This window comes from Haliaeetus leucocephalus, unplaced genomic scaffold (genome assembly GCF_000737465.1).
Source record: "Haliaeetus leucocephalus isolate CR32 unplaced genomic scaffold, Haliaeetus_leucocephalus-4.0 Scaffold556, whole genome shotgun sequence".
Classification (NCBI taxonomy): domain Eukaryota; kingdom Metazoa; phylum Chordata; class Aves; order Accipitriformes; family Accipitridae; genus Haliaeetus; species Haliaeetus leucocephalus.
In genome coordinates this window covers 7,270,010-7,281,716 of record NW_010972992.1, presented here as the reverse complement: position 1 = coordinate 7,281,716, position 11,707 = coordinate 7,270,010, and the positions used below count along the sequence as shown (strand labels likewise).

The following is an 11,707-nucleotide window of genomic DNA, read 5'->3' as shown; positions in this document are numbered from 1 at the left end:
ATTAGCTTTCTGGATAAGGTGAAAGTTGAGTGATACTTTGCTTTAATTCAGTATGTGGGAGTCTCAGAAACTATGGTAAATAGCACCACATAAGTACTAGTTGGATGTACTTACCTAGCTGGAGCATAAGTTTCTGTCTCTCCTGAAGGGTTTTTCTTCTGTAAACCTCAAAGATACAGGAAAGAAATCAGTATCATTATATCAATTTTGCAGATGATGCAGTGAAATGATTTAACTAAGATTCCCCAACAAGTCAGTGGCAAGATCTTGGAGCAGAATCCTGGTGTCTCAGTCCAGGGCTAGACTGGTGATAACTTTGTGGAACAATTATAGCTTGAAGTCAGTTTGCGCTTTCCAGCACACTGTTGGCAGACAGTTCTTCCATTATAACAGAAACTAAAGATTGAGGTGAACCTAAGCCTGACTTACGATGGGAGTGTATTTTCTATTATAGCTCAGTTCAGGATCATTATTTTTTCTTCAAAGCCTTCTCTTACTTCAGTGATAGTCAACAAATCTTATTTTAAGTTATAAATGTGTGTTAAAATGCTCTATCTTTCAGTGCTGGTCATATGAAATCAAACCATATGTCACAGATAAGTAATGCAGGAAGAATGTGCGCATACTCCACTGTGATCAAATGCTTGTTTCATCCTTATGGCAACTGCGACTATTAATCATGAGCCACTATGTTCAAGATCCCCATCTTCAAAGCCCAGTGCAGCTCTTCTCTTATCTACATATTTTGGCTTGTTTAATCTTGCACCTCTGCATGTTCCCTTCCATCATAGCTTTCAGCCACTTGCTTTGCTTCCTTCTTTCCCTCCCTCTCTCATTTCATATTTTCTTTTGTGTCGGTCTCTATATTTAAAACACTCTCTCACTTTCAAGGCAACAAAATTATCCAAGAAAAAATTCTCTTTTGAAGTGTCTTACATTGGTTTCCTACACTAACAATATTTCAGTTGTCCTAATCCATATCCCAATATATTTACTGTGGAGGTTTTTAGAGATTAATTGTGAAACTTGTGTTTGTTGTGAATACTGCGTTCGTTTGCTGAGTTCACTGGAATTATTTACAGAACAAAGTGTTATTTTGCATTATTTGGGTGAGAGGATCTAGTCCTGAATTAAGGAGTGTGTATGAGTACCCACAAATTTCATTGTCAAATAATGGAATTGAAGAGGCCTAACATATTAGGTCAGCCTCTGAATAAAAACGGCAAAAATATCCAAAGCAACTGAGTAACTTAAAGCCAGTTATCACATTTTTTAACTTTACTCAGCTATTTAGGGACAGATGCAAAAAGGATATTTTCAGAGGCACACGTGGTAGACTGTCACTGAAAATTAAAAGAACAAATTCTGAAGTCCTTCCTGAAAATGAAGTCTGAGTTCCTTCATTATCAAGCACCTTTAAAATTTTTCCCAATCCAACATAGGAAGCCTGAGCTTTCCCTGTGTTTCTAAATCACTTTTATCTATTTTTGGGCCTGTTAAACTAATAAACATTACTGTGTTTAAGTGTTTAAACTTTCATTAGCTTAGATCGTAAATGTAATACAGTCATTATTAACAATTCAGTAGAATTTTATGTAGTATATTTTATTTCATGCTATGACTAAGAGCATTGAAATGTTTTCAATATTTTATCCAAGACAAATAATAATATAAGAAAAAGCCTCCACTCCCCTCTATTCCCTTTTACTTTGTCCATGAGTTTTTTATGATTAAAAACTCCAACTTTACCACTACTATTAAACCTAGACCATCCCACAGAAGGCCAGATGCAGAAAATCACTCATGTGGAAGTGAGGAATTAGCTCTTCCATTACAAAAAAGGAAATGATCTGAGTGTGAAAAGCCAAATCTTCATTACTGATCAACCCTTAAAGTGGAGGAAAAACATGGTAATTTAAGACTTAACCTTTTGCTGCAAATATGTACATATGAAAAATTATCTCATGGTAATACAGGAAATAAGGAGCTGGGATTGTTTGGCAGAGTACAGTTACTACTGTGTCAAATCAGTAATAAATTGCTGCTTTTAGTAGGAATTGATAGCAGGACTTTCTTGACTTTAGAAATGTCTCGAGCTCATTGGGAAATATTTTAAGAAGAGATGGATCAATACATTTTCACCAAGGGCCTTTTAGTCCGTAGGTATTGTTCAATTTGTAGCTCTTCACATGAATTTTTTTTTTTTTTTTTTTACATTGTGTATGCAACCCAGTATATAACATTGACTGCTGCAAAGGCTGCTGGGAACACGGCTCTGGCATATATATCAATGGTATCAGCATCAATGGGCTTAAAGAGGGACTTCAGACCACTCTTTTTATCCAGTTTCATTACTTGCTGCAGTTTTGTCTCTCCAGTTTCTATTTCTATTGTGCCATATGATCCAGGCAGGCTTCTGGGAATTCGGTGCTGCCTATGGGAAATGGCCAGTTCCTGGTTCACACCAGCTATGGAAAGGGAAAACAGAACAATGGCATTCTTCACGTTTATCTGCAAAGGAAAGAGGAGAACCTATAATAGCAATTTATATGGCAAAGGTAGTGTACTTCATCCAAGCTAGCCATGATACTGACATGGTGAAATACTTAAGAGATCCATAAGTGCTGAATGGTATTTATCACTTGCTTTGGCAGAAGGACCACTGAAAGACCCTGTACCACCATGTCTAAATTCTGCGTATAATTTTACATGCTCTGAATGACCGAGGCACCACTGAGACAGCAGGTTTAGACCCTCCTGCCTGGAAATAATTGACTGACTTCAAGGAGACAGTTATCCCATTGTGTGGCCAAAGCCAATAGGCAGTTCTCGGGCTCTTGTCAAAGCTGAGAGAATGTGGAGGTGGGACAGAAAATGAATATGGATCAGTCATATCTGCTACAGCTTATTAAAATGAAGTAATAATAATCATAAATAATACCCAAGGTGCCAGAGAGTTCAAAAATATGTAGGCCTGGACTACAAATTGTGAATTGTAAAAAAAAGAAAAAAGTTTCTTAATCAATTCACTCTGCTTCACCACTAACATGCATGCATGGACATGAAGAAAGCAGCAAAGTGCATCTGGAGTTCCTGGAAGAAATTCCATTTATGGACTCCTTTGTTCAGTTTTTCATTCATGGGCTTCATTGCTACATAACTTATATCCATGCTAATTATATCTGTATTTACATTATGCAGCTTGGGTGTAAAAAAGTGTAGTCTCCAGCGGACAACTTTGAAGACTACAGGCCTAGTTTTTGTTTTGCTAACAGCATTTTATTATGCTGTAGCAGAGCTGAAAGAGTCTTAGCAGAAGCAGCTACTAAAGAATACCTTCTGAGAAAAGGCCTTTCTTCCCCATCTTATGTAATACCGACATAATAAATTTGCCCTGACCCTACAGGAGCAACTCAAGGTTACCGTACCTTACATTGAGGACTGGACAAATATCAAAGAGTCTAAATATATTCTCAAAGTGCAAGATGTACAAATCTGGCTCAAGACATGCTTCAAGACATGCTTTCCTTCTCTTCTTACTCGTTCTCTCTTATCCTCCATTTCCTATCTTAAATACAGCAACAAACCACGTAAGAATATGTTGTCTTTAGTGCTAACCATATTCAAGGGGAAATTAGCAATTGCGTTTGGTTGCGTGTCATATTAAGGTGACAAAAGAATTAACCAGGAATGGTTTTTTTTTTTTTCAAAAGGGGTAGAAGAATTTGCTTCCATAGTAGAAAAAGGTCATGATGCAGGGTGATTGCTTTTGCGAAGTTACTCACAGTATTATGCTTACTGACCTCTCCACTCTGCCTTCTTGCCTTTATCTTGTTCTTTTGCTTTTTCATGTAGTCAGCATTGAAATGTGCAAATGCATATTCTACCAGTGCAGCGAAGACAAACACATAGCAAATCCAGAAGTAAACATCAAGCGCCTTGATGGCAGATGCTCGTGGAAGCGAAGATCGGGCACTGACCATCAGTGTAGTCATAGTAAGAACAGTAGTTATACCTGCAGTGTAGTGTGAGAAATTTTACTTTAGGTTTCACAGTATACACTATAATAAGTGTATTTACTAATCTGAAGCTGAGGAATATTTTCACAGCAGAAGCCCCTTAATATCGTGGCTTCTGATTTTCAAAACAGGGGAGCTTGTTAAAAACTGTGCATTTGTATGACTAAGGCAGCTTTGAACATGTTATCCTTGGTTTTGTTCTAGATCAGGACAAACAAAACCAGACAACTTAATCCTCAAAAACTTTTGCATCTGGACTTGCAACCCTCACTTAGGCAAACGGATCCACAAGCTCTAGGAACATTTTTTTATCACTGTCCCAGTTCCTTCAAATCAATTCTTTCATACATCTGCCTCGTTCACTATTGGTTTTAACCCTCTTTAGGTGGTTTTTTTCTGTTCTTTACTGAGGCAGCTGCTCTGATAGCATGACAGAAATTAAAGCATGAGGGAAATCTTTTCAAGGACCATCTCTTCTGCAAATGTAAACATAGTATTCACAAATGCACCTTCATGGAAAATGAGCATCAATTAGAGAGCATAACTACAACTTCAGCATGCCCTTCCCTGTTAGTTCCCCAAACTATCCGTTTTACCTAATGACACCCTGGCAGGCACAGCTGACTGACTGATCCAGAAGGATACCCATGACATGGCCACTAGTAAGATAGAAGGAACATAAGACTGAATGATGTAAACTCCTCGATTTCGCCGAAGGTGGAAGTGGAGACTGAGCCTGGGAAACTGACCTGCTGGAAAAAAGAGCAGACAAAGAAAGATTCTGAGTGTGTGAATTACAGTTAAACTGATATTCAAAATAACATTTCCTATAATGAGAGAGATCTACATTCTTAAACATCTTTTGGACAAGGATCACAAAAAGCTTTTTTGAATGTTGTTCATTTAGTCTTCATAAACCCTGCACAGGGTACTGCAGTTCTCATCAGCTAAGAATAGGTCAAATGATTTGTCTCAGGTCATATCAATGCCAGATCTGAAAATAAAATCATGAGTCTTCTCAAATAACAGTATTGCTTCAAAATGTGTACTGTCTTATCATCTGCTGTAGAAAGTCCTCCAGATACTAAATTTAGATTTTTTAAAAGGCCAAGTTAATTTCAAACTCAAAAAAGAGCTTAGAGGAGATGTGCAGCATAAATGAGAATCTGAATACATGAAAGAGGATGAAAAATCAGCAGGAAAGAAATGACTCCAATCTTTTACAAACATTGCAATAAACCCAATGATACGCATACACACCACTGACTTCTACTGGATAGAATTAGCATGATCTGACTGTACGTCATAAGCCTCATAACATCAGGGCTAATGGAAATTTTTCTTCATCCAAAATTGTAAATTAGGTCAAGAAAAAGTGAGCTATACCTCAAGTGTTTTTTATCGAGTGCTGACTGGCTGCTCTATGGAGTATTTTGTCAAACATACAGAGCTAAAGGACAAAATATGCTACAGTGGCTGCCTGAAGGCTCAGCAAAGGTTGGCATTTTTTGCAAGTGTAACCTAAGGAAAACTCTTATCAGAAACCTGACGTGTTCTTAAATCAGTTACTTAAGAAGAGGGATTTTCTATTATAGATATAGGAGGTTTCCCTAGGCAGGAAGAAGTCTGATACTGTCCCTGAACTGAAGACAGATCCTATTACCAGATTTGAAGTTCATCATTTCTGTTGTGAACTGGTAATTGGTAATTGTGAATTGAGCAAGCTGCAGCTTATCCAGCCCATGGATTTCCTCCTGGTTTTCTGACCAGTGGTAGACGATGTCCTCTGAAGAGTAGCCATCTGCCAAAAGAAAGCTGAATAAACACAACGTTTGAGGAAGAAATTAAGAACTTTAGAGGACTCATAGTGCAAGTCCTCTAATTCCTCTGCTACGCTGATTTTCATCGGTCCCATCGCAAACATGCTGTGATTCCGTCTGGATAATTCACTGTCCTAGCAACATCAGTGTTGCCAGTGTCACGTTTGGGTAGCTTTCCTACAGGGAGAATAACCCAAGATTCACACTGACTAGCAATATGTGGTATGGCACAATGCACTTCAGTGTCCTGAGAAATATCCAAATTATCTCTCAAAAAGCTCATTTGCATACTCACTTAAAGTAGAGTAACTGTTACTGTAGCACTCAAACTAGCCAACTTACCCCTGCACTGTGCTTGGATTTCAGAGTCACAGAAATTTCTGATTGTAAAAGAAAATGTCTACCAAATCTAATCTATCTATAGCTATCCTACGGAAGACAGATCAGAGTGTAATTCTGTGCTGCAAGTCTATCTCCAAGTTCATACATTGATTTTATGAGACAGGTACTCTGTACCAGTCAGGCAGTGTTGGAGTAACTTTCCTTTGTCAGGGATTCCCCCAGTGACCTCAAAAGGTATGCGTCCGGTCAGCTCTGTATCTCCCCTTGCAAGCCCTACAGTGCTTTTACAAATAGACACTGCATGAAGGTAAAGTACACAGGTGATTTGTTCATATGAATCCCCACTCGTGGAAACAACTGTTAGGGCCTCCCCCAGGCTTAAAGTAGTTTAATAAGAAAACGAAGCCTATGCAAACTGCTTATGCAGTGTTTTACTGTCAGTTCTCCTCCTAACAACTTTTGAACTTCCTCAGTATTTTCAAACTAAAATGACAAAAAGGTAAAGGTTTCAAAGATGCAAGATTCTTGAAAGTTTTGTAAGAAGTGGTGTGTAGAGAACAGAAAATCAAGTTTGTTAGAGAACATCCAGTTAGAGAACAGCAGTATAATTGAGACCTATGTCCATTGTGAGATGCACCAGCTTGCTTGACAATCACCACGTGTAAAAGCGACTGCAGTTTGGCATGGGTGGCAGCTGGAAGGTAACTGCTAGGGAGAGGTGCAAGGCACCAGGGACATGAGAGAAGGCGGGGGATATGTATGAGGGGATTTATGTAATATGCAGATCCATAGGAAATTGATCTTTGCTAGTTTTGCTGTTAATGGACAACTTGCTACTAAACCATTTGTTTAAAGAGGCTTTATTTCTACATGTTTGTTTCACTGAAGTCAAAACCCTCAAATTCAATTAAAAAATTCAACCACCACCAAAACTCCCTGCAGAACTTGCTGGGAGAGAGAATTGATTGCTGGTTCACTGTCTGCTGCCTCTGCATTTGGTGATTACATAAGTAAAACTGTAGATTGCTATTTTTGACAGGATAAAATGGTATTGTGGTTAATTGCCTAGAAAACAAAGTCAGTGCTATAAAAGAAAAAGAGAAACTTGCATCAATAGGCCAGTGGATCTGCTCAGAAATTGCTATTCACAAATCTCTGGAACCCTCAGGACCTGTAGACTCCTTGATATAAAAACCACAAAAGGCCAGATGCATTACCATTGATTGGGTGGCCCCTGCTTGTGTCAGTGGTGAATTTCATTCAAAAGTATTAATGCTGATGGGAATTACATGCTGATCATAGGTAAAATACAGGTTGGACAAAATATAAATTCATTCTTCACCCTCCTTTGTGAGTACAAATGAATTTAAGCCAATCCATCCATTATTCTGACGGATTTCTGTGTAACAGATACAGGGATGCCTAGGCCAGATAAACAGCTATGTAAGGGTTAGTCACAATGCCACTCATTAAAAGCAGGGAATTCTTTCTTTTTCCTGTTTTCTCATAAAGAAAAAATAGCACATCAAATTTTGCCTGTGGGCTTCTCTACTTATTCTCACTGGATTTGATGCAAACCTCAGTAATGCTAGTGACTGTGACAATTCCACTAGGTTTTACATCAAGCATAAAGTTCCAGACATTTGTCAGCAGGACTGTAGTTTGTTCGTCTTCACTGAATTAAATCCTATAGTTTTGAATTGGATCAGAGCTGAACTGGTATTGAAAAGTCCATAGTTTAATGCCCAACACAGAGAATGAACGGATTCAGGTTTGTGCCCTTAATTTCTAAATCCTTATATTTCATTGACTAAAGCAGAATCATTTCAGCAAATTCCAGCAAGTTAAGTACCACATATGCAGACTTTAAACAAAATACAGATTACATGAAATGCTGTACTCAGCCCTTACAGCTCTCCAAATCCAACATGCATTCTTGCTCATCCATTGGATACTTGGAAAGGTCCATGTCACAGGCCACTGTTGAGGTAATCCTGTTCCAAGCAATGTGAACACCAGTTAGTTGCATTCAGATAGAGCCTTTTCCTCAGAACTCGAAAGACTAAATGGAAAACTTTGAAACCTTAATACTAATACAGGAAACTATTTTCAAAATCCTTATGGCTATTGCCTTAGTACTAAGTCTGTGGTAAATCCAAAGGTGGGGGGAAATTGAAAGGTCAAATGACTTGTCTAATGTCAGAGGACACTTTAGCTACTTCTGATGATAAAAAGGACTTTTCTGAGTCAAATCTACTCCCTTCCGCTGTCCCTAAGATCACTACTAATACCTTAAGGGTGACTGGACTTACAGTTTCAAAGGTGCACGCTCATCATTTTTTTAGAACATTACACAATTAACTTTAAATATAGTTACTGAGTTCTAGCAAGAATGCTCTTCCAAAGTGACGAAATACTACTTTCTCTGTTTGAAAGATGGGGAAGTTGAGCCTAAATCAGGCTCATAGTTCCCTTAGAAAATAGTGAGAGAGTGGAGAATGGAATCTTTGCTCTGTATTCAGCATCTCCTTGCCTGGTGACCAAATAGTTATGAGGTGCTTATCTCCCATTAAGGACATTCTGAAAGCAATCAGTGATTATGCAGTGGAAAATGTGTTAGTGTTGCCAAAGATACCTTCCTGGCAGTGTCATCCTTGTAAAGCAAAGGAATCTCTGATAGGAATCACCAGTACTTTCTTCCGTTTTAAATTAATAATTATTTTAGGAAGTCACCCTAGGAAAACTGAGTGATTAGTTTATAGTCTGTTCAAAAAGTTAATACATGATGGAGTACACTTGCACTCTTTCTCACTCACCTGATGCTGTATAAAATGACTCCATCTGGCTGGAGCCTGATAAGTTTGTTTTCCACAGTCACGTCATGGAACCAGGCAGACTTGGCATTTACTATGAAAGTATCTGGCAACCAGAGCTTGTCCACAAACCGGCTGTCTAAGCCCAAAGTTTCATTGGTGTGGTTGTAAGACAGACGGTCATCTCGCCAGCTCTGGTGCAAAAATACCGTCATGGTATATTCCTATGACAAGAGAAATCCCAATTAAAAAGTGATGCTAAACAAACACAATGATAACGTCTTGGAACTTGGTCAAAAATCATTGTATTAGCCTAGAAATGTATTAACTGCTTCCAGTGCAAATAAGTATTTTTATACTCAGTGAACCAAAGAGCTGCCCAAGGTTTTTAATTTCTGTCATATGCTCCTACTATGGATAAACCCAAGATATCAAAAAGTGATCAATGTCAGTGTTATATATAACATGTTGCAAGATTTGCATGTCTTAATGAAGAAATCAGTTTATGTATCTCTAAAAGTACAACTTTTGTTTTTGAAGGTTTTTTAAAGCAAAACTAAAAAATCAGGTAAAGTTATGCATCTGTAATGAAGGGAAAGGATGGAGAGAAAGTCAAACTTTTGGTTTTAAATATAAATCTATTGTGTTCAGAAATGCAGTTAATCCATGCCTATGCCTGTTTATGTGACTTGTAAGTTGTTATACTCCACTGCTTTATTAGAAGGTCTTTACACGAAAAAGAGGAGCATCTCACAACCGATCATTACCTTAGCTTCTTTTTAGAAGTAGCTGTGGTGAAAAGGAATTTGAGTTGGTGTTAATACTTAAAATTAGGCTTTCTGTTAGTGAGTGCTGCACAAGTAGTGAGTCTTACTACAACCTTGCTAAGTCTAGTAAGAAATCTCAGTGGCTTACACATGGCTAGATTCTTGTAATTGCCAATGTCTGCCGAAAGAGACTCTGCCTGTGTCTTAAAATACAATGTTTGTTCTTTGCAATATCTTCTTGTGGTAATTTGTCCACTCCAAACATGTTGGGGATCAACTGTCTCTCTATTTAGTTAGTTTTCTACACTTCCTGTCCTTGCAACATACATTCACAACTTGGTAGGTTTAACTGATAACGTACCATGTTCACTTCTGAGATGTGGTCAATGCTGGCTACTTCAATTGCAAGAGCAACATTAACGGGAGGACCTGAGAAAAAATGTTTGAATGGGGTGATTTACATCATCATAGTAGCTATAGAAATATCGATGACCCAAGACTGTTAATTCTTTCATACAGAGTGAATTCATAAAAGTGTTTTTCCGTGATAAAGTACACTTTCCAAGTAAAATCTACCATAAAGCAAGAGGTTTAAATCTTTTACAGATTGCATCCTCAATTTCCAACAGAACACCTTGCTTCAGTGATAAAAGATATGAGATATAATCACAACTACTGAAAATTATGGAATCCTTTCTGGAAACCACATTATCAGGTTTAAGACAGCATGACTTGAAGCAAATGCAGAAATTATTGCCATTTAATGTAATCCAAAATTCCTTCTACTTGGATATCAGTGACATAAGAATTGTATCAGCAAGAAGACTGCATTGCTAATTCGGTTGTACAGTCTCTTTTTTCAAAATCAAGCAATTGTTGATTGTTATTATTTCCAGTATACAACTAACAGATAATCACAACCTTTTAGTCATGGAGAGAATGAAGTTTACATAAACATCAGAGGGTAGAAGGATTGTAAGAAACAAAAGAGACATTATTCTCAAAGTCTCACCTCCAATCCCAGGCCTGAAATTACGTGCATACCCTTTCATTAAATCATCCAGGTTGGGTAACCAGGATATTTCGATGTTGGAACCTATGTAATCTCCGATGTCATTCATAGCTCTAGGTAAAGAGAATAAGTATCTTTTAAAACTTGGCCATGTATAGAAACAGAAAAATAACAGAAAATGGAAGACATTGACTTCTTTTACACCAGAGACCACCTACGGTATAATCAGCTATATTGGTAATTTAGTGGAAAAATACTGTATATAGATAGGAAAACCATTTCAGATATTTCAGTTTCAATCACAACATATTTCAGGCAAGACTATGGCCTCTTTCTGAAATACAAGCACATACCCTTTTAAAGGTTTTTCTTAAAAAAAAAAAAAAAGTAGGGGAAAAAAAGATTTAGAAATATAAAGAAGGCACCAGGGAAAACAAGATACTTTGTATACTGTGTAAAATGCATCTGTGGATGCTGAAATGCAGCTATCTGGGTAGCAGGGCACAGCAGCTGTGACAGCTCCTAGTACCACAATGGAACAGCTGAGATCAAGAAGGCTGCTATGTTGTCAAATGTGACGGGAAAACAGTAAAAATTACACAGCTGGAATTTGGATTTAACATCTTCGATACTGTGAGAAGTACCCTTGAGCCTCAGAAATATGAAAAGCAATGCTAATACAAGGTGTACAAACACCTGAAAACTGCAAAGATATGGTCAAAAAGGAGATCTCGCTTTAAAAGTGAACAGCTGAAAGCACGGAAGCACTAAAGGGGGCATCCCCACGACCCCAGCCTGGCACAGAACTCCCCATGGGCTGCACCCAAACCTCAGCGGGAGCGGGCTGTGGTGCTGGATCTCAGGAGGGGCTGTCTGTGGTGCCCCGGTGGTTCTCCCTCATTCTGAGCCAAAGAGGTGGTTGCCTGCAGTCCAG

The 11,707-nt window shown here is 38.1% G+C and overlaps 1 protein-coding gene across 2 annotated transcripts in view; it reads right to left on the bottom strand.

Annotated features, from left to right (window-relative positions):
* Nucleotides 1–1,584: 1,584 nt before the first annotated feature.
* The window catches only part of GABRD (gamma-aminobutyric acid (GABA) A receptor, delta), a 20,743-nt gene continuing 10,620 nt past the window's right edge, over nt 1,585–11,707 (bottom strand). The window contains exons 2-9 of one of the 2 annotated variants that reach the window (XM_010577460.1): nt 10,774–10,886; nt 10,123–10,190; nt 8,998–9,218; nt 8,093–8,175; nt 5,683–5,820; nt 4,616–4,771; nt 3,804–4,015; nt 1,585–2,511 (exon numbers count right to left, since the gene is read on the bottom strand). In XM_010577460.1, coding sequence (XP_010575762.1) covers nt 2,212–2,511; nt 3,804–4,015; nt 4,616–4,771; nt 5,683–5,820; nt 8,093–8,175; nt 8,998–9,218; nt 10,123–10,190; nt 10,774–10,886 — 1,291 coding nt within the window. In that variant the 3' untranslated portion in view covers nt 1,585–2,211. The remainder of the gene's footprint in view (nt 2,512–3,803; nt 4,016–4,615; nt 4,772–5,682; nt 5,821–8,092; nt 8,176–8,997; nt 9,219–10,122; nt 10,191–10,773; nt 10,887–11,707) is intronic. The other variant, XM_010577461.1, reaches the window with a different exon arrangement.